At 62.4% G+C, this 27,772-nt stretch overlaps 1 protein-coding gene across 2 annotated transcripts; it reads left to right on the forward strand.

Moving 5' to 3' along the window:
- The first annotated feature begins 2,362 nt into the window (after positions 1 to 2,362).
- On the forward strand, positions 2,363 to 27,473 carry DOK7 (docking protein 7). 2 transcript variants are annotated; one of them, XM_077136292.1, is made up of 7 exons: positions 2,363 to 2,477; positions 2,547 to 2,592; positions 11,825 to 12,055; positions 13,909 to 14,109; positions 22,817 to 22,936; positions 24,320 to 24,430; positions 25,740 to 27,473. In XM_077136292.1, the coding sequence occupies exons 1-7, from the start codon at positions 2,424 to 2,426 to the stop codon at positions 26,474 to 26,476; spliced, it is 1,500 nt and encodes a 499-aa protein (XP_076992407.1). In that variant the 5' UTR covers positions 2,363 to 2,423; the 3' UTR covers positions 26,477 to 27,473. The 2 variants fall into 2 exon arrangements, with proteins under 2 accessions (XP_076992407.1, XP_076992408.1); XM_077136293.1 differs by lacking the exon at positions 2,547 to 2,592.
- The last annotated feature ends 299 nt before the right edge of the window (positions 27,474 to 27,772 follow it).

Consider the following 27,772-nt stretch of genomic DNA (forward strand, 5'->3'; position numbering starts at 1 on the left):
TTTCCTTTTTCAGTTTGGCTAACGGACTGTTACTTTTATTGATCTTTTCAAAAAAACAGCTTTCAGTTTTGTTTATTCTTTTTATTGTTTTTCTATTCTCTATGTCATTTATCTGCACTCTAATCTTCCTATTTTATTCCTTCTATTAACTTGGGTTTCGTTTTCTTTTTCTAGTTCCTTTTGGTGGGAAGTTAGGTTACCTTTTCTGACTTGGAGTGTATTTTATTGGACAGTGATACAGCCCCCTTGGCTGCAATGCTGCATCCCGGCAGCAGCACCATTGCTGTGTGGTTGGTGGGTGGTGGCAGCTCTGACCCACAGCCATGATGTCCAGCTATGCAGTGACCCAGGGCTGGACGGCATCCTGTCTCAGGAATGTAACTAACTTTGCTGCTCCCCACCTCCCAAGGTTCCTGTTGGCTCTTAGCTTTCCCCTTGGTTCCACCAGAGACCTGATCTTCTTCCAGCCAGTTCCTTTGTGCTTGCTCTAACAGTTGGGGGAAACTGAGGGTCAGAGAAGGGCAGGAGCCAACTCAAGGCCTCACAGTGAGTTCCTAGTCAATCTGCAGTGGGAGCCAGGACTCCCCCGCTCCTGGCGGGGCACTTCCTCTGCCTTTCAGCAGTCCTGGCTGCCTTGGAGCCATCCGCTGAGGCCACTTGGGGCGGGGGAGGGGAGGTGTCTGTCCCTTGCAGCCCACATTTTCCGGGGCCAGCAGGGGAGCAGGTGCAGCTGCCAGGCGTGGCAGAAGCCTGGGCCCGGGCCAGCGTGCAGGAATGCAGTGGGGCACCACCCCGCCTTGCAGGGACGGCCAAGTGCCGATGCCCCCACCGCCAGCAGACTCCACTCCAGCTGCCCTGGGCCTGCCCCTGGGGGCCTAAGGTGGGAGCGTGAATGGGGCTCTGTGGGTGGCAACTGTTGTGCAGAAGGTGGCTGGCTGTGGCACAGGTGACGGGAAGGAGGATGGGGGTGCAGGAGGCACCGAGGGCAGCTTCAGGGCCCAGGAGAGCTCGCTTCTGCATCAGCCCCCCAGAAGTCATCACCAACGCATCAGAATCAACCTCGGGACCCATCTTGGATCTGCCCTTGGGGGTCCTTGGGGACAGTGGAGAGGGGACATGGGGAGGTGCCGGACGTGGTCCTTATCTCCAAGTGTGGTGGCTGCTGAGCTGGGACACCAGGTCATCCTCTCACCTGCAAGCCTGGAGCTCTGGCTGGCTCGCCTGCGCCCACATATAGAACATCGAGTCCAAAGCCCGGCTGTGAGGCCCCAGGCTCCGGGGCTGGCGGCAGCTTCCTCCGTCTGCCCCGTTAACGCCAGCTCTTTGTTCATGCCAGAGGGAATTAGGAGCCATACGATCCTGTCTAACCCTTGTCTTTGTCCCCACCAGACCCATAAGCCCCTTGACGGGGACCTGTCTCATGTAGTCAGAGCTTAAGAAACGTGTGTTGGACGGTTGGCGGCACACAGCTTTCCTCGGGTGCTCTTTTACTGGCTTCACACTGAAACCCTGTCCCTGTCGCTGTTCTCTGATCTCATTGGGGGTCCCTATTGGGTGGGGTGTGCAGGCCATTTTACAGGTAGGGGACTGACACCGCTGGAGCAGGCCTGCCTGGTTCCCAAACATGGTGGACTCCCGAAGCACCTGGAGTTGGCATCCAAAGTTCAGGCCAATTCTTGGGGGGCAGCTGGACTACAGACTGCTGAGCGAGCCATCGGTGATAGAGGGTGGCTGGGGAGGCCAGACGTGGGGGCTGGGGGCACCATCCCACCCCAGCAGCACCTGTTTTAGGGTCCGTGGCACCTGATGGAAAGCCCCTGCTGCCAGGAGCTCACCACATGAGGGGGGTGCAAATGCACAGGTAACCCGGGGGGCCCACTGCATAGATCCACCCCACCCCCACCTCCTGCCCCCAGCCCCCCAACCGGTGGGGGGAAGGTGGGGGGAGCCCGCATCTCTGCGAGTGGAGGGGGTTCCTGGCCACTGGTCAGTCTGTGTCAGGCTTGGTCTGGGGACAGAGAGGCCAGAAACTGAGCCAGGCTGGTAGGAGAAGAACTCGAAGACTGGGCAAGTCTACCTTTCCCACCTCGCCCTCGGGCCGGCCTGGTCCCTGCGCTTTGGGAAGGGAAGCTGCGCTCCCGGCCCCACCGCACGCCCGGAGCCCCACCCCCCACCCCCGGGCACCAGCGGGCGGCCCCGCGCCCCTCCCAGCCCGCGGAGAAACGGGGGCCCCGGGGAGCACCCGCCCCGCCCCGCCCCCCAGGATGGCCCCGGCTGCCCCGGGACACGCGGGCGCCGCGTCCCCGGCCGAGAGCCCGCCCCGCCGCCCGGACCCGCCCCCGCTGGCCCAGCCCCGGCCGAGAAGCGCCTGAAAGTGACCCTGGGCGCCCGCGGAGAGGCCGCCGCCGGCACCATGACCGAAGATGACCGAGGCGGCGCTGGTGGAGGGCCAGGTCAAGCTGCGCGACGGCAAGAAGGTCGGGGCGCGCGGCGGGGCGGGGGGCGGCGCGCGGGGGGCGGCGCTGACGCTGTGCTCCCCCCCGCAGTGGAAGACGCGGTGGCTGGTGCTGCGCAGGCCCTCGCCGGTGGCAGGTGAGCGGGCCGGGGCCGGGGCGGCGGGGGGGCGCCCGGCGGGGCTCCTCGGCGGCGGCGGGCCCCGGGGCGCCGCCCGCCCGCCCGAAATAGCCGCCGTCCCCGCGCCCGGGCCGGAAACCCGAGCGGCCCCCTCCCCGACCCCGGCCCGCGGCGGGGCGGCCCGGCGGGACCCAGGCGCGGCGGGGCAGGCAGCTCGGGCCGCCGGGCGCGGGGCCGCTCGGGCTGTTTGTGGGCGCCCTGGGCCGAGCCCGGCAGCGCCGCCCCCCGCGGCCGCCCCCCAGGAGACCCCGTCCCACCTGCCCCAGGTGCGGCCGAGCCTGGGCTGCCGGGGGGCCTGGGGGGTGGGGGGGGGGCTTTGCCTGGGGGAAAGCAAAGTCAAGTCCGCATTGTTGGGGGGCTGGGGCAGCCCTCCAGGAGGAGGGAATGGCACCCTCGAGCCCCCCCGACCCGGCCCCAGGCTGGTGCCCCCAGCCCGGGAGCAGGCCCGCCAGGAGCCCCGGAAGTCTGGGCCCCGCCACAGCCCCCCGGGCACACTTGGGAGGCTTTGAGTCCCGCAGCTGTTCCCGTGACAGGTGCCTGGGAGCCGGCCCAGGCCCCGGGGGTCTGTGTGGGATGTCGGGGTGTGCGTGTGGGCGCCACTCACATGCGTTGGGCTGCCGGTGTGTCTTCCAGGTCGCTTGGGGCGTCTGTAACTTCCCTGGCCTGCGACTGGGGTTGCTCCCGCCTTGGGGTGGCTGTGTAGGGCCCACTTCTTGCCGGGAGCAGCCACTGCCCCACCCAGGCCTCGGGCTCCTCTTCTCCCCGTCCAGGCGGCCCTCCTGCAGCGGGACGTCAGGGCTGTCGGGGCAGGGAACCGTGGCAGACCTTGAGGCGGAAGGGTAGGGGGCCTGGGGAGAGCGGGGAAGGGAGAGGGCCGCGGGTAGGTGTGGGTGGAGGCCAGGCCCGGTGGGCAGCGTGGGTGTCGTTTGGTGAGCTGGAGCCTGTGGGGTGCACCGTAGAGGCCGGGGTCTGAGGAAGGTGCATGGACTGGGGCCACCCCCAAGAGCTGCCCCGCTCGAGGTGCCCCTCTTGGAAGGGCAGGAAGAGCCGGAGTGCTTTCTGTAGCCCCGGAGGCAGGACTGACCTTCCTGAGAGGCAGAGGTGGGCAGCACCGGCGGGGAGCGGGTTGGGGTGCTCCTGGTGCCCCAAGGCTGGCGGTGGAGGGCGGGTTTCTGGGCACTGCATGGGAGCTGGGGGGCACCTGCGCTGCGGGCTCTGAGAAGCGTGGTGTGGTGTGGTGACTGCCCAGCACTGACCCGGGAGAGAGTGGGGGAGTCCAGGCTCGCGCTCGGGTCTGTGGCAGAGAAAGCTCTGGCTGAAGAAGTCTGGGGCGCAGAGCCCCTTCCCAGGATGGGGCACTGAAGCTGGCTTTGACGGGGGCTTGGTGGGGACAGGGGGCGACGCTCCTGGCAGGGGGCCTCGTCTGTGCAAAGCCATGGGGGCAGGACGGGCGTGTCTGGGGTGGGAGGTGAGGTGGGGTCTGGGCAGGCGTCCAGGCGCCCTTGGGGTGGACACAGCATCCCCCACTCCCGTCTCACTGTCCCACTGCCCAGCCTTCAGGAACCCCTCGTTTTCGGGGTACGTGCTTTGGCCTCTTCAGCTCATTCCATCCCCCGCACTGTGGGCTGAGCCTGTGCTGCCCTCGTCCTGCAGCCCTGCGGCCACCCCTCAGTCCTGCTCACGCCGCTGCCACCAGGGCCCTACTGTCCCTGCTACCCTGCTGTCCCTACTGTCCCCTGCTGTCCCTACTGTCCCCTGCTGTCCCCCTACTGCCCCTGCTGTCCCTGCTGCCCCTGCTGTCCCCCTGCTGTCCCCCTACTGCCCCTGCTGTCCCCCTGCTGCCCCTGCTGTCCCTGCTGTCCCCCTGCTGCCCCTGCTGTCCCTGCTGCCCCTGCTGTCCCCCTGCTGCCCCTGCTGTCCCTGCTGCCCCTGCTGTCCCCCTGCTTTCCCCCTACTGCCCCTGCTGTCCCCCTGCTGCCCCTGCTGTCCCCCTGCTGTCCCCCTACTGCCCCTGCTGCCCCTGCTGTCCTTGCTGCCCCTGCTGTCCCCCTACTGCCCCTGCTGTCCCCTGCTGTCCCTGCTGTCCCCCTGCTGTCCCTGCTGCCCCTGCTGTCCCCTTGCTGTCCCCCTACTGCCCCTGCTGTCCCCCTACTGCCCCTGCTGTCCCTGCTGCCCCTGCTGTCCCCCTGCTGCCCCTGCTGTCCCCCTACTGCCCCTGCTGTCCCCCTGCTGTCCCCGCCCTCCCCACATCCCTCTCCTGGGTGCGTCGGGGACCAGGCTGGCAGGTGCGGCCCCAGCTGGGGCTCTGCTGAGCTTTGCTGTCGCCCGGCGCCTCCTCCCACGTGGTGCTGTCGGGCGCCTCCTCCGAGGATGGGGCCAGGCGGGGAGAGGTGGGCCCTGGACCCCAGCTGCTCACAGCCAGGACGCGTGGTCCGGGCAGGCTCATGTGCGGCTCCCAGGAGACATGAGGCTCCACCTGTTTTCTTGCCTTAAAAAGTGCGGGATTCTTATTCTGCTGAAAATTTAATTTCTTCCTGGAGGCGGCAGGTGAGAGGGGCCACCCCGTGGGGTGGGGATGAGGGCACAGAGTGTCCTGTGGCCCCAGCCTTCCTTCTGCAGGAGAGATTTAACCCTGAGCTCATTCTGCGTGGTGAAGCCTCATGGGTGATGGGGTGGGTCGCTGGGGTTGGCGGTGATGGCGACATGGAGCGGTGCCATTCAGCCCACTGTGCCGTGGGCTGGGGTGTAGGGAAAGTGGGAACTGTGTTGTTGTTTATAAGTTTATAGGAAATCAGCTGGTGGAAGGAAGGTGTTTTACTTCCTGCAGAGAACTCCGGAGAAGCTCTCCGGCTTGGGCAGGCATCTCGGGAGTTCTCTAAAGGAGTGTGGCCCTCGGCATAGTGACCTGAGAACCAGTCTGTGTCCTCTTTCTGAGTTATGTCCAGGGAAAGCCTGGGTCCAGGGCCTGAGCCCAGGCTCCTTCCCCTAGGCCGGCAGGCTCCTGCTCTGAGTCTTCCCTTCTCTACTAGGATGGGAGGCTCTGGGGCTGGGAGGGCAGGGGAGCACCACTGCACCGCCTGGAGCATAGGGGAGCACCATCCGTGCTCTCTGGAGGGCAGGGGAGCACCACTGGACCGCCTGGAGCATGGGGCGGTACTATCCGTACTCCCTGGAGGGGAGGGGAGCACCATTGCACCCCCCTGGAGGGTGGAGGAGCACCCTCTGTATATCCTGAAGGTTGGGGGAGCACCGTATGCCCCCCCGGAGGGTGCAACTGGCTGGGGAGGCATTTGAGCTGCACCCAGAGGCCCTCAGAGGGCCCCGGGCCCTTCTGCCCTGCCTCACTCCTTCCCGTGGGGCTGCCCCTCCTGGGGTCGTCACAGGCCTGGCGGCTAAGGCCTGGGGACCCCCGGGGCCTGTCCCATAGCCCCACCCTGCCTCCTGCCCAGGCTGGATGGTCAGTCCTGCCTCGGGCATCTGCCGTGCTGTGTCTCATTGAGCCCACTCTCGGCTCCGGGTGCTGAGGGCCTGGAGGACAGGGAGCCCGCCAAGCCACTCCCTCCCTCCCAGACAGCCCTACAGGGAGAAGGGCTGTGCACCTTGCTCACCCCCATGCGGCCAGGGTCACACCATGGGCCACACACACCGCGAAGGTGGGCTCATGGCGCATGTCACCTTGAGACGCCCGAGGCCTGCCTGTGGGGCCCTCACCAACGCTGACGCGGCTCTGCCGCTGTTGGGGGCACCTGCCCCTCTGGCTGTGTGCCACTGCCTCCTTCCCTGCGAGGGCGGGGGACCCCGCACGCTGGGGCTGCATGGGCGGCGAGTGGCCCAGGAGCCCCGCTGGACTGTGGGGTCAGGGTTTGGGCGGCGGGAAGCTCCCCTCTCCCCGTGGAAACCCCCGGGGTAGGGCCAGGACGCCGCCAGGCTTCTGCACGCAGCCCGTTTCAGGGCACAGAGTGATCCCAGAGTCCTGGGTTCAAATCTCAGCTCTGCTCCCACCAGCTGCGGGACCTGGGTGAGTCACAGTCTCTCCTCCGGCACCTTGTGTCCAGTCGCCGCACTCTCAGGTGGGCCCTGCCTCACCCAACTCCAGCCCCAGGGGGATGGGAGGAGACTCTGAGAGGACTCAGCATCCTGAGCAGCTGCCTGCCTGGGCCGGGCGCCCTGGGTGCTGTGTGCTGGGGTGGGAGCCCACCTGTGGGAGGTGGCGCAGCCCTCCCTGCACCTGGGCACACACCTGACTTGGGCAGGTGGGATTGCACATTTGATCAGGAGCCCATGGGAGCTGGGCCCTGTGTGTTCTGGGGTGGAGGAGGCACAGTAAGGCGGGGTGGGGGGCAGAGGGGGCACCCCGAGGGGCCTGAGATGCCTGCCCAGACCCCACCTCACCTCCCACCCCAGACATGCCCGTCCTGCCCCCGTGGCTTTGCGCAGACGAGGCCCCCTGCCAGGAGTGTCGCCCCCTGTCCCCGCTGAGCCCCCCTCAAAGCCAGCTCCAGTGCCCCATTCCGGGGAGGGGCTCTGCACCCCAGACCCGAGCGTGAGCCTGGACTCCCCCACTCTCTCCTGGGTCAGTGCTGGGCAGTCACCACGCCACACCACGCCTCTCAGAGCCCGGGGCTGGCCCGTTGGTGCTGGCTCCTGGTGGCCTCTGTCCAGACTCTCCCAGGCGAGCGCTGCCCAGGGCTGGCTGGCAGTTCTGCAGCCAGGAAGCCCCGGGTGCCGTGTCCCTCTGGCGCACGTCCTGATTTGCCGTAGGTCCTGGCCCTGGCATTTCCATGTCTCTGAAGCCTGGCACAGCGCGGTTGCTTGCTCTCGCTGGCCCTTGCTTCAGAAAGGTCAAGTTATGGCCCGAGGACAGTGGGGGCATAGTGGCCAGGTTGACACCTGTAAGGCCCCTCACTGAGTACCCTGCATGGCCATGCCCCACCTGGCCAGTCACCCACTGTGAACATCCCAGCTTGACCACTACAACTGTCCTGAGGGTGGGGAGGGGGTGCTTGGCTACTTGAGGTGACTGGGGGCTGCAGGCAGCTTCTGCCAGGCAGCAGATGGGGGTGTGCGGCGGGCGGGGGACCCGCAGCGGGCGGGGCGCTCAGCAGGCATCATCCTCTGCCCACTTGACCCTATTTCATAAAGAACTTGATGGCTTGATGCAGCAGGATTCTCGGATCTCCTTGAGCTGGGAGCCTTTGCAACAGGTCCAAAGTCTCAGACAAGCTGGGGGCAGGCGTCGGGAAAGGGGCTCAGGGACAAATATCGGGTGCTGCACCCAGAAGCCCCAACCCAACTGTGCAAGTCCCGAGGTCCAGGTTGGGGAGGGCCTGGCAGGAGCAAGAAGCGAGACAGATGTCAGGAGCTGGAGGGCGTCAAGGTGTCTAAATTTGACTCTGGGTCAGGAGCTGGCAAACTTGAGCCCAGAAGCCGAATGGGGCCCGCTGCTTGTTTTTGTAAATAAAGTTTTATTGCATTGTAGCCACAGCCATTCCTTCACGTATTGTCTGTGGCTGCCTTTGAGTTAAGTTATAACAGAGTCCAGAGTCCAGATGGCCCTCAAAGTCAACTGGACCTTTACAGAAGAGTTTGTTGACTGCTGCTCTAGGCTATATTATTGGGAGTATGGCTTCTGGAACAGAGGAGGTGACTGCCTGCCTTCCTTGACCTCATATTCCAAAGGGGGATAACAACCAGGAAGGGGACAGACAACTGCATGGGAAGACTGCCGTGAGGGAGGCCAGAGCATGCTGCGGCAGAGGGGCGGGCAGGAGGTGGTGGCAAGGTGGACGGTCCGAAGGGACCTCTGCGATGACCTGCAAGTGGGAGTTGAAGGAACAGCATGTGCGTGAGGGGTGGGGGCAAGCAGCTCAGCTGGAGCGGAGTGGGCAGTGACTGGGGCAGGGGTGTCCTGAGAGAGGGCCGCACAGCTGGGTGCCTGGGCGAGGCGGGGCGGGAGGTCCCGCATCATGGGGGAAGGAGGTGGCCGCGTGGCTGGGCCTGGCTGGCTGGGGAAGGTGCCGGCGTGGCTGGAGGAGAGGTGTCCAGGGCTCTGCGGGCCCAGGCTTGCGCCGAGTGAGAAGGGACGTCTTGAGGGGTCTTGGCAGGACAGGACTCGCATTTAATGCCCCGCTGTGGCGCTGCAGGGCCAGGAAGGGGCTTTTGTGGGTCAGGAAAAAGATGGAGGGACCTGGCCGAGGGAGGAAAGTGGGGGATACTGGTGCCGGGCGTGGACCCCTGGTTCCCTCCACCCCTGTTTTGAGAAGCAGCGGCAGAGTGTCCGGCCTCCCGAGAAGGAGCGTCCTTCTGCCAGGGAGCCTCGTGCTTGGCTCCAGTGGGACAGGACAGCGGGCCTGGCGATGGCTGGGGAAGCGGAGGCCTGAGGGGGACTTGGCCGGGTGGCCGTGGCACAGGGCACTGTAGGCTGAGCCTCAGAGCAGCCTGAGCCCTGGCGCCGGGGCAGCTGGTTGGGCAGCCGTGGGGTGAGCCGTGGACCTGCAGCTGGCCGGCCCAGGTGTCCACGAGCGGAGCTGTGGACGCTCACTGGGGCGGGACCCCATGATCTGCAGACCTCACAGCGTTGTGGGGTGGGGGTGGGGGGTCCTGGCACCCCTGCAGAGGAGGAACCTGGGGCTGGGGTGCTCGAGAGACCTCTGCAAGGTCAAGGGGCTGGGAGAGGACCTGTGGCATGGGGGGGTTCTGCGTGGACGTGGCCGGGCATCTGAGGCCTGCGGCCAACCCTGGAGGCGAAGGTGGCTGTGACCTGCCGGGGAGAGTGCACCCCAGCGTGGGGTGGCCGCGGGTTCCTCATGCGATCCATTTCTAAGGCTGCTACTACCGTACTCGGCCGCGAATCTCTCTGTGCCCCTGGTGGCGAGGGGGCTGCGTGGGGGCGAAGCTGGCACATGGCAGCTGTGACCCCCACTGAGCCGCAGTGATTAGTATTCGGAGCTGGCTCACGGGGGGGGGGCGTCTCTATCCGCGTGTTCGTTTACGACCTCCCCATCCCGTTTCTCTCTCTCTGGGCCGGCTTCTTATTTTTGGCTTAAAACCTCCAAAGGGAACCTGTCTAATGCCCACGGCCCCTTCCCGTGGCTGTGCTGGGGAGGGGACGGTCCATGCTGAGGTCCTCGGACAGACAGAGCTTGACGGGGGATGCGCGGGCCCTGGCCAGGTGGTGTGCGTGTTTTTAACCCCAACGTGGGCACGTCTTTGCTCTCTTCTGGTTATGAACATCAGACACCAAGGGTGGGTTCCACAGAGGGCATGAAAACCCCCCACGCAGCCCGCTCCGTAGAGACGCCCGCGTTTCCAGGCTCCACGGCCCCCATGGGCAGCTCTGTGTGTTGGTGATGTGCTCACGGCTTGTCTGGCAGCGTGGACTTGGTGTGCTGAGTGTCAGCTCACCGCCGCCCCTGCACACCCCTCCCTGTGCCGGGCGCTCGGTCTGCCCGGTGATTTTGTCCTTCCGGCGGCCAGCGTGTCCCGGCAGGTCTTCCTGCTTCCCGCTGCCTGGTTGACCTGTGCCTGAAGTCCATCCCTGGTAGAAACAGAGCTGCAGGGTGCCTCCCTGTCGGTGCCCAGGTAGTGTCCCAGGCCCGCAGCTCTCGCCTCGCCTGGAAGGAGGCCAGGGTTCTGAGGCCACGTGGGGTTCTGTCCCTGCCATGTCCTGCAGCGAGAGACGTCACCTGTGTCCCTAAGGCTTGGGCTCGCAGTCACACGGCCCACTGGCCACCCAGAAGTGCTGCTTCTCCACCAGGGACTCAGTCCAGGCTGAGTGTGGGGTGTCTAGGCCAGACAGGGCGGCCTGGGGTCTGCCCTACTCCTGGTTTAGGACTTAGGCTGCGCCCATGCCCACGGGACTTTGAAGTCACAACAGGAGTGGCAAACGACAGCCGTTCGGGCCAAATCTGGCCCTCGTCTGCTTTATAAATAAAGTTTTATCAGCACATGGCCACACCTGTTTGCGTACATTGGCTGGCAGCTTTCGTGTTACAATAGATGGGTGAGTCGCCACGACAGAGATTATTTGGGCCCGAAAGCCAGAACGTCTTACTGTCAGGCCCTGGGGGAGGAAACGCCGGGCTGGGACTCTCAGGCGGGGGCTGCGCGGGGGCGAAGCCGGCACACGGCAGCTTTGACCCCCATTGAGCTGCAGTGATTGGTATTTGCGGCTGGCTCATTTGGGATTTCGGTTCCCCTCAGAGCTTGCTCAAGGTTAGGGCCCTTCGCAGAGGAGTGGAGTGAGGACTTCTGCAAGCCTCTCCCGCCTGTCGTCCCCACCCTCCCCCTGCAGTGTGACATTGATCTCTCTGCCTCTCACTGAGGCTGGGGGCTGTCTCACACCTAACAGCGTCCAGGAGTTTGCATTAGGCCCCCCAAAGCTCTCTGTCATCACAAAGACGGGGCGTCCTGCGGGCCAGACACAGCTGGGATGCAGGTGGGTGAGACCCAACCCACGCATAGGGGCCAGGGCCTTTGCACGCCCCAGCACACCTGTCCCCGCGGGACAGACCTGTGCCCACCTGTGGGGGCGCTCAGCGTGGGCAGGAGGTCTGTCCTGACCCCGTAGGTGGGCTGGCTGCACAGGGAGTGGACCTGCTTGCCTGGGCTCCGAGTCCGTGGTCTTGGGGCCCGCCGCCTGCTTGCCATGCTGGGAGACAAGATGGAAAAGGAAACAGAAGCTCTAGGGGCTGAGACCCAGGCCTGTCTCCTGCAGTGGGGAGTGGGCCAGGGCCGAGCCGCAGAGGTGGCACGGGGGAAGGGAAGGGCCACGAAGAGACACAGGCCTAGAGGTGGGTCCATTCAGGAGTCACCCCCTCGGCCTCCCCAGGGCCTGAGTTCCGAGACAAAGAGGGTATGGCCAGAAGTGGGCACAGGGCAGGGTCCAGTGCAGACACAGGGCTGAGGCGGGAAGTCCGAGCCACCTGGCCGGCTCTGCGTCTGGTCCCCAAGCCACTAACTGCAGCTCTCTGCACCCGCAGGTGTGGCTGGGTGGGCTCGGGTCCGGGAGTGGGCAGAACCCAGCCGCAGGCGCAGTGTTGGGTGGGGGAGCAGCCCCTGATGCCTCCTGCAGGTTTCCAGGCCGTTCCACGTGTGCGCTGGCGGGGGGCAGCCGGGGGGCGTGGCCATGAGGGGGTGGCCGGGCTGGGGGTCCGGTGCGCTGACGCCCCCCACCCGGCGCCCCCCGCAGACTGCCTGCTGATGCTGGTCTACAAGGACAGGTCGGAGCGCGCCAAGGGCCTGCGGGAGCGCAGCAGCCTGACACTGGAGGGCATCTGCGGCCTGGAGCCCGGCCTGCCTTACGAGGGCCTGGTCCACACACTCGCCATCGTCTGCCTGTCGCAGGCCGTCATGCTGGGCTTCGAGAGCCGCGAGGCCATGTGTGCCTGGGACGCGCGGATCCGCTACGCGCTCGGCGAGGGTGAGTGACTGCGGCGCCGGCCTTGGGGACAGGACGGGGGAAAGCTGGACCCTCGGTGCTGGGAACAGGTGCCTCAGGGACGGGGTCAGTGCCTCGGGGGCGGGACAGCGGACCGGGCCGGCTGTGAGCTGGGACGACGCCTGCGTGTCCCCTGATGGGGGCACGGTGGCAAACAGCAGGGGCGGCTTCGGGGTCCCAGAGCGGGGCTGGGGAGGCAGCACAGGCTGCGGAGCGGTCCCTGGTCCCCACCCGCCTGGGGGCAGTCCGAGGGCGTGGGGTCTCAGGGTCTGCCCCATGCGCCCTGTGGGTCCAGGCAGGAGTGCAGGGACCAGCGAGGGTCCACTAGGTGGCAGCGAGTCAGCAGGCCTGGTGGGAGCTGAGCAGGTGTGTGAGGCCCCAGGCTGACGATGGGGGCCGCAGGGGCCAGGCCAAGGGGAAGCACAGGGTAGCAGGTGTGGGGGCCTCATGGCCAGTGCCTGGATTGTCCACAAGGCTGGAAACAGGGCAGCGGGACCGTGACAAGGGTGCAGCAAGTGAGGCACCTGCCCTGGGTGCAAAGCTCAGAATAAACGGTGGTGCACTGGTGGCTCAGGGGCAGAGTTCTCACCTGGCATGCTGGAGACCTGGGTTTGGTTCGTGAAGCCTGCCCATGCCAAAAAAAAAAAGTGCCAGCCCCGAATTGCAGCCCTTCCCCCCCGCCCAGCGCCCATCTGTCCACCTGTCCTTCAGTCCATTTCTTATTCCAGATGGCAAAAGAGGCCAACGCAGGGGCTTCGGGCGGGGACCAGGAGTCGCGCAGTGGGATGGATGCCCCGGGAAGGGGCGGCATGAGAAGGAAGAGCCCTGTCTTTCCAGAAGGCTCTCCAGTTGGAGTTTCTGCAGTGCAGTCTGGCCGCCTCCTGGTGGTCCCGGCCGCTCCAGGGGGCATCCAGTCATGGCGGGGAGGGTGCGGGGGGGGGTGGGGGTGGCAAGTCCCTCGCAGCTGCCCACTGAGGCTCCTGTACCAGGGCTCCCCACCCTGCAGCCCGGCACCCGCCCTGGTCGGCAGGGGTCCCTCCCTGGGGGAGGTCAGGGCCTGGCTCCCTCCACTGTGTCCTCTTTTTCGGGGGTTGGGGTGGGCCGACCTGGGTAAGGTGAGGGAGGGTCTGCACCTGCCACCTGTGCCGAGACTCGGGCAGTTGACCCGACCTCTTCACCGCAGGCCATCTGACGCAGCTGCCGCCGTCCCCTCCCTGCTTGGGGGCCCCAGCTCCTCCGCGAGGCCCAAGGACCCCTGCCTGGGGAGGAGGGGAGGGCACCGGGGTCTGAGCCTGGGGGGCCAGAGGCAGGCAGGCCAGCATCGCCCAGGATGGAGATACCGGGTGCACCCCCTTCAGGTGGGGTGCTCCAGGGAGAGGAGCGGGGTCTCCAGACCCTGGGAAGCAGAGAGAGCACCAGCTGCACGGGTCAGGCTGCAGGGTTCCCTAGTGCCCCGCAGCCAGACTGAGCTGTCAACACAGTGTGCACCGCGGGGCAAACCCTGGCCTCGGTTTCCCCATCTGTGCACTGGGGGTGAGAGCACGCACTGAGAGCTGGAGCCCCCCGGCAGGGCTTATGCCCAGGGGCCCCTCCCAGCTTCATGACCTTGCCAGCCGCGGAGAGGCCAAGGGGACAGGGCAGGGCAGTCATCCCCGCGCCTGGAGGGCACCTGGCCGCCTGTAGGTGTCCCACGGGGGGAGGGACATCATTTGCCACGTGTTTGCAACTGTGGTGGGGGCCTTGGTGGGCGCAGCTGCCCGCCCGCCCGGCCATTCCACCTCGCCCCGGCCCCTCGCAGCCTCCCTGGTGAAGCCCTGTCCTCTCTGGACCCCCAGTGCACAGGTTCCACGTGTCGGTGGCCCCGGGCACCAAGCTCGAGAGCGGCCCGGCCACGCTCCACCTCTGCAATGACCTGCTGGTGCTGGCGCGGGACGTGCCACCGGCCGTGGCGGGGCAGTGGAAGCTGTCCGACCTCCGCCGCTACGGCGCGGTGCCCACCGGCTTCATCTTCGAAGGCGGGACCAGGTGTGGCTACTGTGAGTATGGGGGACCGCTCAGCTCTCGAGGCCCTGCTGCTCCCCGGGGCGTGCCTGGGAGCCGGCCGAGCCCCTGGGCCCTGCACCATGCCCGGGAGGGGTGCTGCCGGCTGGGGTGCTGTGTGCTGCCGTCGGGCAGGCTCTGAAGGGGAGCTAAGAGTCTGGGACGCAAAAGGTGCCAGGGTTGGGGGGTGTGTGCGTGCAGGCCAAGCGGGGCAGCTGGACACGGAGCTGAAGCCACTGTGCTCAGCTCTGTCCCCAGCCTGCAGGGTGCAACAGGCCACGATGGGACATTGGCCAGGGTCCCCTCTGCTGGGGAGCCCTGGAGCTTCCTCCCTGGCTGCAGAGGTGGTAACTGCAGGACTTGGGGCGCCCAGGGCAGGGAGGGAGGGTCCTCTGCTAAGGCGGGGCCCATCGGGGGCCCCCGGCTGTGGAGAGTTTGGGGGTGAGAGCCCCGGGTCTCTGCTTTGCCGGCAACCAGGCCCCCTTCCTCCACCTTCCCAATAGCAGAAGCCATCGTGGTGGATGGCGCTGTCCGAGCAGGCAGCGGGGGTCCAGGAGAGGGGACGTCTGGCGGGAGACGCTCCCTCCTGGGGTGACTTGCTGCAGCCCGAGGAGCGGTTCAGGCGTCCGGGCCCCTGTGGGGTCCAGCCATGCGGGGAAAGGGTCCCGGGCCTGAAACCCTCAGACTGCATGGCAGCGGGGGCTGCTGCACAGTTCTCGGGCATTGCCGAGCCCCTTGATGGTGTGGAGACTCAGTTTCCCCAGTTGTACCGCAGGGACGGTGCCCAGGCCGTGGGTGCTGGGAGCACTCGGCGTGCACCCACCAGCCGGGTCCCGACACCTGCCGGCTTGTGGCCTTGCCTAAGTGATTTCACGAAAGCGTGTTGGGTTTTGGCAAATGCTTTTCTGCATCAGCTGAGATGAACGTTAGTGTTTTTTTCTCCCTTCAATGTGGTGTACCATGCTGATGGGTTTTCCTTCCATTCCCGGAACAAATCCCACTTGGTCATGGTATAAAATGCTTTTCATATACAATTGGATTTAGTTTGATGGTATTTCCTTGATGATGTTTGCACCTATTTTCATAAGGTATATTGGCCTCTGGCTTTATTTTCTTGTGCTGTCTTTTCTGGCCTTGGGATCAGGATAATGCTGGCCTCATAATATGAGTTAGGAAGTAATCCCTCCACTTGTATTTTGTGAAGGATTTTGAGGAGGATTGGGGTAAATCTTATTTAAATGTTTGGAAGATTTCAGAGTGAAACCACCCGGTCCAGGAGTTTTCTTTGTTGGGAGGTTTTAAATTCCTGTTTCCGTCTATTTACCTGTTACAGGTCTGCTGAGATTCTCTGTTCCTTCTCGTATCAGATTGGGTAATTTGTACATTTCAGATTTGTCCATTTCATTCAGAGTTTCTAATTTGTTGGCATATAATGCTCATGGTATGCTCTTGTAATTCTTTTTACTTCTGTAAATAAGTGCCCTACTTTCCTTCCTGATTTCAGTTATTTGTATCCCCTTTTCTTTGGTCAGTCTGGCTAACAGTTTCTCTATTTTATTTTTCTTTTTTTAATTAAAAAAAACAACTAGGTATTGGGTTTGGGTTTTAAAAATTCTCTCTACTGTTTTTATATTCTCTATTTCATTTATCTCTTCTCTAATCCTTACTATTTCTTTCCTTCTATTACCCGTAGGTTCAGTTTCCTTTTCATGTTCACTTCCTTTGGGTGTGGAGTTAAGCTATTGATTTGAGATCGTTCTTCCTCTTTAATGCAGCCAGTTAGAAGGTTCTGTTTCTCTCTGAGCACTGCCTTGCTGCATCCTGTAAGTTCTCGTATGTTGTCTTTTCGTTTTCATTTGTCACTAAGTATCTTCTAATATTCATTGTGATTTCTTATTTGACTGATTGGTTGGTTGAGAGTGTGTTGTTTAATTTCCCCATATGGTTATTCTGCTATTGATTTCTAGCTTTATTCCACTGTGATCCAAGAAGATACTTTGTATGAGCTCAGTATTTTTAATATATTAAGATTTGCTTGTGGCCTAACATAGGATCTATCCTGGAAATGTTCCATGCGCACTTGAAGAAAACTATGTATTCTGCTGTCATTGGGTTGGCATGTTCTACCTACGGCCATCAGGCCTACCCTGTTTCCTTACTGATCTCCTGCTTAGATGTCTTCTCAATTACTGGAGACAGTGCACTGACATGCACAGCTATTATTGTAGGTCTGTTTCTACCTTCAGTTCTGTCACTTCTGCTTCATATACTTTGGGTCTCTGTTGTGTGGTGCATATATGTTTAATTATATCTTCTTGCCAAGTTGAAACTTTTATCTACATAATATCTTTCTTTGTCTCTTGTAACCTTTTTTTGACTGAAATTCTATTTTGTTCAACAATAATATAGCTACTCTGGCTCATTTTTGCTTTTACTGTTTGCAATGTGTTCTACTTTGCTAACTGCTGGAATGCAATATACCAGAAGCAGAATGGCTTTTAAAAAAAGGGAATTTAATGAGTTGCTAGTTTACAGTTCTAAGGCCGAGAAAATGTCCCAATTAAGTCTATAGAAATGTCCAATCTAAGGCATCCAGAGAAAAGATACCTTGGTTCAAGAAGGCCGATGAAGTTCAGGGTTTCTCTCTCAAGTGGAAAGGCAGATGGCGAGCACAGTCACAGTTTCTCTCTCATTTGGAAAGGCCCATGGCGAGCACAGCGTCATCTGCTAGCTTCCTCTCCTGGCTTCCTGTTTCATGAAGCTCCCCGGGAGGCGTTTTCCTTCTTCATCTCCAAAGAGCTGACTGATGCACTCTCTGCTCCCAAGTTCGTGGCTTTTAAAATCTGCCTTCCAGCCAAAGCCACTAGTCAATTTTGCCAGATTATCTGCCATTTTAAAACAAGGATCGCCTTCCTTCCAGTTTGCAGTAACACGTGCCTCATTTCTAAGGCCTCATCAGAAGTGTCTTTAGAGTCCACATTTCTACCAACAGTCTCTTCAAAGCATTCCAGGCCTTCTCTATCAAGCTCCTCACAACTCTTCCAGAATCTTCCCCTTATCCATTTAAAAAGCTGTTCCAACAGGTGTGGTATTTGCAGACCACAGCAGCAGCACCCCACTCTCTGGTACCAAATCTGTTCTAGTTTGCTAGCTGCTAGAATGCAACACACCAGAGATGGATTGGCTTTTAATAAAAGGGGATTTATTTCATTATTCATTATTTCACCTCCTAGTTGACTGCAGATGTAATCAGCAACAGATGAGGTTCACATGCCATTGGCTCATGTCCACAGCAATAGAGCTAGGCACCTTCACCTGGCCAAGTTAACACCTGAAGCTAACTACCACAGCATGGAATATCATTTTCAAACCTTTTTTTTTCAGTCTCTGTGTTTTGTAGCTAAAGTGTGTCTCTTGTAGACATCATATAGATGGATCATACTTTTTTAGCCAGTCTGCCAGTCTCTGCCTTTTAATAGGGGAGTTCAATCCATTGACATTTAAGATAATAACTGAGAAGGAAGGACTTACTTCTGCCATTCCTCTGTCTGTTGTCTGTATGTCTTTCCCCCCTAGTTACTCCATTTTGCAGTATTCCAGCTTGATTCCCTTCTTCTTTCCATTACTCTATAATATTAAATTATTTTCTTGTGGTTACCAGTGTAATTACATTGATCATCTTAGACTAATAATAACCAAGTTTAACCAATACCAACCAAGTTTCAGTAATATACAAACTCTATGCCTATACTTTCCCATCCCTTCCACTTTATGTTGTTATTATTTCAGATGACATCTGTTTACATTCATTCCCATTAACATGGATTTTTAATGTATTTTGCACATTTACCTGTTAAGTTATGTAGGTGAGAAAAAGCAGTTACACAGCAAAAGTGAAATAACATAGGGTTTTATGTTTACCTATGCAGCTACCTTTACCGAAAGTCTTTATTTTTCCTTCTGGCTTTGAGAGACTGTCTAGTGTCCTTTTATTTCAGCCGTGAGAGCACCCTTTAGCATTTTCTGTGGGGCAGATCCACTGGTTACGAAGTGTTTTAGCTTTTTAAAATCTGTAAATATCTTAAATTCTCCCTCATTTTGAAAGATGATTATTCCAGATATAGAATTCTAGGTTGACGGTTTTTTCTTAAGGACTTTATGCCGTTCCACTGTCCTCTGGTCTCCATGGTTTCCAGCGAGAAATCTGCTGTTACTCCTATCGGGGATCCTTGTCTGTGACAATCCACTTTTCCTCAGCTGCTTTCTAAACCTCTCTGTCTTTGGATTTTGACAATTTTTGGTAAGGTGTTTTCCTGTAGATCTGTTTGAGTCTATTCTATCTGGAGTTCATTGAGATTCCTGGATGTGTTTATTCATGTCTTTCATCAGATTGGGGAAGTTTTCAGCTGTTATTTTTTCAAATACCCTTTCTGCCCCTTTCTCTCTCTCTCTTGTCCTTCTGAGGCTCTAATGACGTGTAGGGTAGATGCACTCGATGGTGCCCCACATGTCCCTCAGAATCTGTTCATTTTTCGTCATTATTTTTCTTCTGCCCTTCACACTGGCTAATTTCCATGGTCTTATCTTATTTAAGTTTGCAGATCCTTTCTTCTACCTGTTCAAATCTGCTGTCAAATTTCTCTAGTGAGTTTTTCATTTTAATACTGTACCTTGCAGCATCAAAATTTTTTGGTTCTGTTTTTTATAATTTCTATTGCTATTTTTTTTTTCAGGCAATGCTTTCCTAATTTCTTTAGTTCTTTGCTATGGATTCCTTTAGTTTAGTGAACATATTTAGGAGAGTGATTTAAAGACTTGGCCAATAATTCCAATGTACGAGCTTCCTCAGAGATGGTGTCAAATTCTTTCTCTTATGAATGGGTTAATCTTTCCTACTTCTTTGTGTGTTTTGTGATTTTGTTGTTGTTGTTGAGAACTGGACATTCTGCACATTATATTGTTTTAACTCTGCACATCTAGTTCTCCCACTGCTCTAGGACTGCTAGTTTTATTTTTAGGTGGTTGTTGAGGGCTGGAGCCATCAATTTGTGACTTTTCTAAAATATCCTTGCTCCCAAATGAGGACTGGGAAGAGGAGGGGAAGGTACTGCCACTTTAAAGCTTCCTCTGCCTTTTTCCCCTGAGGGAGTTGGAACAATGGCCGTGCTAGATTGTTGCCCCAGTGATCTGAAGTAGCCAGTGAAAAGTAGGGATTGGTGATCATAACCCTGGATTTTGGAGGACTAGGTCCTTGTGTCCCCCTCTGGCCCCAGCAAGCTGGCCAGGAGCCGGGGCTGCAGCCCCCACTGCTGCCTGCCATGAGGCTGGGGGCTGGAGGCTGGGAGCTGCTGCATGGAAGGTGAAATTCATGGTATTTGTTGTCTTTTCCTTCTGCTCTTACTTGGATGCTGCAGTATTAATCCAGACTCTGGAGTTTTGGAAAAATGGTTGATTCACACAGTCTCTGCCGGTTCGTAGTTGTTTTGGTGGCGGGACTGAGTCCTGGAGCCTCCTATCCCACCACCTTCACTGTGCCAAAATTTTTATTGAAAGCCTGAGATGAGCCAAATTGGTGCTGAATGGACAGAAGCTTCCTGAAAACTTCTCAGCAGGAAAATACTTCAGATGTTTCCAGAGTCTGAAATGGTTAGTGCTTCGCACGTGTGATTTTTGTCAACAAAGCTCTGAGGAGCTGGGACCCCGGGCACTTCACACAGTTTTATGGGAAAGACGAGGGCACTGAACTTTACTGCAGGACTAACTCTAAAGAGGTAGCAGAATGGGCTGGACCTAACTGCGTTTGTTCATGTTTCAGTGGAAACCTATTTTCTTTGTTTCAGCTAGTGACCCTTTTGAGTTGAATACAACAGCTTTCTCATTGGAGGTATTTTCCAGGACATAATTGATTTTACGGTGTGGCTGAGGCTTGCGTGCACCCCTGGGAACCCGCAGCGCTGTGGATTCCCAGAGTTTCTGCAGAACTCCCTCTCTTCCTGACTTACTCCCCTGTGCTACCTGCCGTGTGACAAGCCCCCCACTACTTATGGGCTTAAAACAAGGACTCTTTCATTGGCTTTCTTTGCTTAGCCTTGGACCAAGGATCTGGGCTGGGCTCAATGGGGACAGCACATTTCTGCTCTACATGGGGTCTGCTGTGGCTGCTCAGGTAGTGGTGCTCAGCTGGTGGCAGGATGCCTCAGTTCTCCAGCTGGACACCTCAGCTTCTTGACGTGGTGGCTGGGCCCTGGGAGGGTGAAAGTGGGACCTTCTGGGCCCCTACACCTCAGCCCCAAACCTGCACAGCATACCTTCTGCCAAGTATCATGGGCCAAAGCAAGCCCCAGGCTGGCCAGATTCCAGGGGAGGGGACAAAGCCTGCCCCTGGGGAGGAGTGGCCTGCGTGGGCTGGGTGGGCCACGGCAGCCATCTCTGGGGACTGTGATCTTATGTCATGATATGGCAAAGCTGGCCAGTGCCCTCCTTCCTTCTCTCCACAAAGCAAACAAGCAAAATGTGCAAAGGGCACTTCCCTTGGGGGTGGGGTGGGTGCTGGGGCCAACCTACCTCTGCACACACACACACACCCCAGCCACGGCCCAGCTCTGAGGGTCTTGTGGGCATGGCCCTGGGGTAGCACTGGACCCCACGATGACCCAGGTGTGTCCCTACCTTTGTGGAGGCCACACCGGCCAGACTACAGACAGAGCAGGGGCATGTGAAGTAAAGGGTCCCAGGCCTGCCAGAGCGGGGTGTGGGGGGCCAGGAAGGGTGTTATAAAGCGGTTTATGTGAACCATCTCGGAGATGAAGGGACATTTAGAGGTGGCTAGGGGTGTGGCGGGCAGGGGCGTGACCTCCAGGCAGAGGCCCTGTGGATGGGCTGGAGGCGGTTAGGGAACTGGGATTCAGCAAAGCCTGGGGCGGGGGTGGAGTAGGGTGGCAGTCAGAGGGGAAGAGGGGCCAGCGAGGGGTCAGTGGGCTGGGCCCAGAGGCCACGCGGCCCCCAGACGGGCGCCCCCCTCCAGGAGACGGCCAGGGTGAAGGCGCAGCGGGGAGGCAGCTGGCACCTGGGCTCAGGCCGCCGGGTCTTCCCGGAGCGTGACTCGGCGGCAGACGCCTGCGGGACCCACGGCTTCGGTCATATGGTTTTTTATAGCCGGGGGACTAATTGTCCCGCAGCCTCTGCCAGCTGTCTGGGCGCTCGGGATTAGAGGCCCGGCCTTCTGTGGGAGCAGGGCCTGGAGCAGCTGAGCCCTTCCCCCGGGGTGGCGGCGCACGGGTGCACGGTGGCCAGGGACAGGCCCTCTCCTCGCCCGACCCCCAGGGCGGCCTCGTGCGCAGGCAGCGGCCAGGGGGCAGCCCCTCCCCAGGGCAAGAGTTGGGGGCCGGAAGTGCCCTGATGGCCCGGGGCCAGCGTGAGTCCCCTCTTGGCTGTGTGGCTGTGGGCAAGTAGCCGCCCCTCTCTGGGCTTCAGTGTCTCTCTCTAAAGCTGGGATGGTTGTGTCCTGCCACCATCTGGGGAGCTACGACCGAGCGTCCCTGCAGCAGGTGTTGCCCCTCCCTGCCCGCCTGGCGCCTGGGGCGGCCCCTAGGGTGCAGCCCGTGACACGTGTCGGGGTTGGCCTGCGTCCTTGGAATCCGCAGGGCTGAGGTGCCAGTGCGCTCCTCCCCTGGGGCCCGCCCCGTTCTGGCGCGGGCCTTGCTGGGCGCCGGCGAGGATTCCTGCGGGGTGACGCCCGCGGGCCCGGACCGGCGTGCCCTGGCCAGCACCGCCACCTCCCATTCACCCGCCTGAGGGGGCGTGCCGGGGACCCCTCTGCCGAGCCCCAGTGCTCCTGCCTCGGCTCCGGGCATCTCCTGTCAGGTACCCCCTCTACACTTGCCTGGCACTCGGGTGGCCCCAGGCTGGCAGTCCACTCCTGGGCCCTTCCTTTTGGCGGCCGAGTGGGGGGTGGAGCTGGGGGTCTTCCAGTGCCAGGGTGGGAGCGGCCCTGAGGGGTGACCCCAGGTGACCCGGGCACCTTTCTTTTCAGGCCAGAGGTGGTTCTGCAAGGAGGGCAGGGGTGGCGCCTCCATTTGCAGTTTGACCCTCTAGGGCATCTCACAGGAGTTTGGGTCCTAGGCCGTTGGGGGTGAGGCCTACCCTGGGCAGACCCTGCTCCTCCTGAACCTCCGGGAGGCCCCAAAACCGGCAGGTGCTGGCGCCAGGCTTAGCGGTTTACCTGCAGCTTGGCCCATCCACGGGGCCACCTGTGGGGGAGGGGGACAGCGGCCGGTCCCCTGTGAAGACCCGGAGACCCAGACTCTCAGCTCAGGACTGAGCGTCATCCCCACCCGCTGCAGAAGGGGTGGGGGGCTGGAAAGCGCAGAAGGGCATGTGGGGATGTGGGGGTGCAGGTGGGAGTGGGCAGGGGCTGGGGGCGTGGGGCAGGGAGTGTGTGTGGGAGGGCTGAGAGGTGGGGGTGGGGCATTGTGCGGGGCAAGCGGGATGGGGTTGGGGGACGGGGCGGGGGAGGCACTGGGGGCCGCCGTTGCGTGGGGTCCGGGTGTGCGGGGCTGCATGGGGGCGTGTGGGGCCGGGGGGGGGGGCTGGGAAACGGGCACGTGCGGGCTGGGGGTGCGGGCTGTGTTTGGGACCCGGGCGGAGAGGAGGCCGGGCGGGGCGTGGGCCGCGCTCGCTGACCGCCGCGTCTCTCCCGCGCAGGGGCCGGCGTCTTCCTCCTGAGCTCTGCGGAGGGAGAGCAGATCAGCTTCCTGTTCGACTGCATCGTCCGCGGCATCGCGCCCAGCAGGGGCCCCTTCGGGGTGCGCCCGCTTCTCCCCGGTGCGTGCGGGGCCGTCCTGACGTCGATTGGGTGCCCCTGGGCCCCGGGCCTCGACCTTGGCCAGCGCGGCCCGGCCCCTCCGCTCCGAGGCCCGGGGGGCAGCCAGCCCTGCAGACGCGCCTCTCCCGGGCCGAGCCGCCGGGGACCCCCGCAGCTCGCCGGAGCTGGAAGGCTCTTGGGGGCTTCCGTGCCCCCCGCCCCGGCTTGGACAGGGCGCCTGTGCATCGGGGCCGACTGCGGGGTAGACGGGAAGCCCCCATGGGAGGGGGGCTGTGGGGTCCCCACGGGGCACAGCGCGCATTTGGGGCGGGGGCCCTGGGGCACTGCCGCCCCCAGCACAGGCCTCTGCGGGCTCGGCGCGGCCCCGGGTGCAGGGAGGAGGGCGCTGCACCGCCCAGGCGGGGGCCTGAGGTGCGCGGCCAGGTCAGCGGCCAGGCGCGGCGAGACGGGGTGAGGTCCTGCGCCACGTGTCCCTGAACCTCACCAGGCCGGGTGGCGGGCAGGACAGACGAGGCCAGGGAGGATGGAGAGACGCGTGCTGGACGCAGGCCCCACGCGGACACCCAGGCCTCCCACCCCACCCCGGACAGGCCAGCACCGTGGGAGAGGAGGAAGGCACCGGGAGGAAGGACGGCCCGGGAGGCGGGGGCGGGGCGGTGCCTGAGGCCGGGAGGAGGCGGGGCCTGGCCTCGGGCGCTGCTGGGCGGTGCGGTGGTGCTCTCTGCCGGCGCCCTCCTGCCCTGCAGCCGCCGACGCCACCCGGTGGACGGTGAGTTCCCGAAGGCAGCACCTGCGCCCTCCAGGCTCCTCTGGGGCAGAGGTCGCCCACGACTCCACTCTGCCAGGATTTGAGTGAGGGGGATCCACTGCCTAATGAGCCAGCCCCACGGCCCCACCGTGGGGGCACGCGGGAAACACGAGGGGCGCGTCCTGCCCTCGGGGCTCAGCCACGGGAGAAACCGGGCCCCGGTTCTGGCGGCAGGTGCCGAGGGGCCCAGAGTGCCGAGGCCCCGGGGCGGGGAGGTGGCCCCTGCCGCAGGGCGGCTATGCGGCCCTGAGCAGGGGAGGGTGGGGGACCGGGGGCAGCCTGGGGTGGGGGTGGAAGCGGCCGGCACCTGCTGGGAGCCTGGGTGCCCTGCAAGGCTCCATCACCGGGCACTGAGGAGGGGATGCATGCAGCCACCAGGTCAGAGTGGGTGCAATAAGCCAGGGCTGAGCAAAGCACCCCCAAATCGGGGAGGAGTGGTGGGGACCGAGGTGGGGGACAGTTGTCTGGGAGATGGCATGTCAGTGAGACTTGGTGCAAGGAGCAGCCAAGATGCAGGGGGGCAGGGTATGCAGGGCAGCTGGGGCTGCCCCTCTGGCTCACTCTCTCTGCACAGACCCCAGCCCCGGGGGGCCCTCGACCCTGGAGGAGCGTGTGACCCATGAGGCCCTGCAGCTGGAGAAGCGCCTCAGCCTCCTCTCGCACTCCGGCCGGCCGGGCAGCGGAGGTAGGGGCCGGGGCGGGTGCGGGAGTGCCCGCAGGGGTAGTGGGTGGTGGCCAGCCTGGGCACCAGTGTGTTGAGTTGGGGTCCTCAGTTTCCCCATTTCTCCCCTGGCTCCCTGACCCCGGGGCATGTGGGGACCTGAGGTGCTGGTCGCTGTCCTGCTGGACGGCTGCCTCGGGTGTCCCCTCTTTCCCACCTGCCAGCTGTGAGGCCTGCCAAGCTCACGACCTCCCCGAGCTCGTGGCCAGACAAAAAGGTTCCAGAGCCCGGCAGCTGCCCGGGTCATGGCATACGAGAAGGGTGCCAGGAGAGGGCTGCTCCAGGGGCCTCCAGGCTGGTCTGCACATCCCTCCATCTGAGGCACAGGGCCTCAGGTTTCACCCTTTGGGGGGCTTCACGCCTGTGGCCTCTGCTGTGGAGCCCTGGGGGGGGGGGCCGGGGGCAGCTGCAGGAGAGCCGAGCTGGCCCAGGCTTAGGGAGGACAGGGCAGGTGTGTGGGTCACAGGGCCCAGGTCTCCACCCCACCCTAGGTGTGGGTCTCCTCCTGGGTAGGGGGTGGGGGTCCCTGGGGCCCTGTCCAGGCTGGAAGGGTGGGGGGCGTGTTGCCATGTCCTGGGGGCACAGGGGGCAGGCTGCTCCGCTTCAAGGGGCATGAGGAGCCAGGGTGGGGCCCTGGGGTGGAGGAAAGGGAATGGGGGGCGCCTGGGAGCAGGGCCTGGGGGTCAGGACGGGGGGCTTGAGGCAAAGGGAAGAGCTTGGGCAGTGTCCTGGTTGGGAGGGGTTGGGGGGGCAAGACATTGCTCCTCCATGCCCAGTGGGAGGAGCCAGGGCAGGGAGGAGGGGCACAGCTCAAGGGAGCCCTGGGGGGACTGGATAGGAGCAGGGAGGGGCCGTGGTGACACTGGGTGTTGGCTTGGGCCTCCCGTAGGTGTGGGGTCCTTGTTGGGGTGGGGGCTCTGTGGAGAGGCGGGCACAGGGCTTAGACGTCCATGCTGGGCCTCACTAACTGGCAGCTGACCCACCCTGGTCCACCCCGGGTCCACCCAACCCACGTGGGCCCACCTGAGCCTGCCCCAAGGCCCCTGAGCCCATCAAGTCCTCCCCAAACCCACCCGAACCCTTCCAGGTTCATCCAACCTACTGGACCTGCCCCAAAGCCCTCCCTTAGCCAAGTCCAGAGCCCCTGAGCCCACCTGAGCCATCTCTGAGCCTGTCCCCAGCCTTCCCCACTTCCTCCCCAGCCCACCTCACCCTCTCCAGCACCCCCTGGCCCACCCCGTACCAGCCTCTCAGGCCCCCTTCCCCATTGCAGGGGATGATCGCAGCCTGTCCAGCTCGTCGTCCGAGGCCAGCCACTCGGATGTTAGCGCCGGCAGCCGGCTGACCGCTTGGCCTGAGCTGTCCTCGTCCTCGGCCAGCACGTCGCAGGAGGGGCCGGGATTGGCCGCTGCCCGGGCTCTGCACCTGGGGGAGGGCGAGGCCTCTGGGGAGGCCACGCTGGGCCCCTCCCGGGCGCCCCCCAAACCACTGCGGCCACGGCAGCTGCAGGATGTCGGCCGCCAGGGCTCCTCGGACAGCGGCATTGCCACCGGCAGCCACTCCTCCTACTCTGGCAGCTTCTCATCCTACGCGGGCAGCAGCCTGGACGTGTGGCGGGCGGCGGAGGAGCTGGGCTCGCTGCTCAGCCTGCCGGGGCCGCGGGTGACTGAGCCCGGCCCCTGCTGCTGCCTGCCTGGGGCCACACGGGCCGAGTACCAGGTCCCCGGGCCCCCGCGACAGCACTACGACACGCCGCGCAGCCTGCGCCTCGCACCTGGGGACCTGAGCCCGGCCCCACAGGGGGGCCCCGCGGCCACTCCTGGCCAAGGCACCACCCAGGACTCGGGGGCCCCAGGCCCCAGTGGCTGGCCGGGTGCGAGACGGCAGGGACCAGTCAGTGAGGCCCCCAGCGAGCCCTGGGAGGCGGGCGGCCCCCCTGCGGGGGCCCCAGGGGCTGTCCCTCCTGCCTGTCCAGTCTGTGGAGGACTCAAGGTAAAGCTCCCTCCCTGAGAGCCAACAGATCTGGCCCCCCCGATGGGAGAAGAGGGGCCACCCATCTGCCTCGGGGCTGCTCTCAGCGCCGTGCTTGTGCGGGGCCGGTCCAGTGGGTGGGTGGGTGAGGGGTCAGCCCCAGGGCAGGAGGGGAGCCCGGGCGGGCGCCCACTGGGGAGAACCCTGCCATACGGGGCTGGACATGCGTCCTGGACAGAGGGGCTCTGGGCGGGGCGGCAGGGCCTGCAGTCCCCTAGGCCCACTGCTTCTGCACCCCGAGGCTCGGGGGGTGCCCAGTCCCAGCGTGTAGCCTTGGGGTGCAGAGGCAAAGCTGGAGCACAGCCAGCGCCGGGCCTTGCCCACCCCCGCAAGCATCTCCCTCATCCCTGGCGCCTTGGTTGGTGCCTGGTCACTGGGACACGGACACTCAGTCCATGAGTGGCAGCAGCTGACACCCTGCATTCCGTGGGCGCCGGCCTGAGGCCCCGCCTCCCCGTGGCCCCTGCGGGTGCCAGTGTGTGACTTAGGTCTGGCCCCAGCGACCTGCCCTGAGGGAAGCCGAAGCCCCACCCCGCTCACTCCACGCAGCCCACCAAACGGGGTCCCGGGTGGGGTGGGGACGGCGGGGAGGAGGGCCTCAGGGGCTTGCTCCGCTCTGTGGGCACACCAAGGGGGGCCAGCGAGGAGTCCCCGCTGACACCACTGGCCTGGGGCCTGGGCAGGAGCCCCAAGCTGGCGTGGGAAGAGGCCGGGTACCCCAGGAGGGCATGTGGGAGCCGGGGGGCCCCGCCGGGCCGCTCACGTGCTGCCTGGCCACGCGGCATTTCTCTCCCATCGGTGCTGACTCCTGAGGCTCCGGGCAGGTGGCCCGTTGGCGTGCGGAGGCACCGCCGCAACCTGTGACTATCTCGCTTTGTGCCCTTCCTGCCGGCTCACGATGTTGCTCTTTTACATCTTGGAAATTCACACTCTTTGTAATACCTCCTTAGACTGGAAATAAAATGCTCTTTTCGTACCGTCTTGTCCGCTTCCATGGGACCGCCCTGGCCTCCCCGTCCCGCCCTCCTGGCCTGGTCTGGGTGAATCTGAATCCCAAGGACCCCCCTTCCCCCCCCCCACAACGTCTCAGCCTGGGTGCCCTGGGGGGCTGTGAGGAGGGGGAGATAGCATCGGACAGCCCCCTCGGGGCCAGGGGCGAGTGTGCATGTGTGTGTACCTGAGTATATCTGTGTGCAAGCATGTTTAAGTGTCTGCATAAGTGAGTGTGAGTATATTAGTGTAACTGTGTGCGTCTGTGTGTATAAGTGTGAGCGT

This window comes from Tamandua tetradactyla, chromosome 19 (assembly GCF_023851605.1).
Source record: "Tamandua tetradactyla isolate mTamTet1 chromosome 19, mTamTet1.pri, whole genome shotgun sequence".
Classification (NCBI taxonomy): domain Eukaryota; kingdom Metazoa; phylum Chordata; class Mammalia; order Pilosa; family Myrmecophagidae; genus Tamandua; species Tamandua tetradactyla.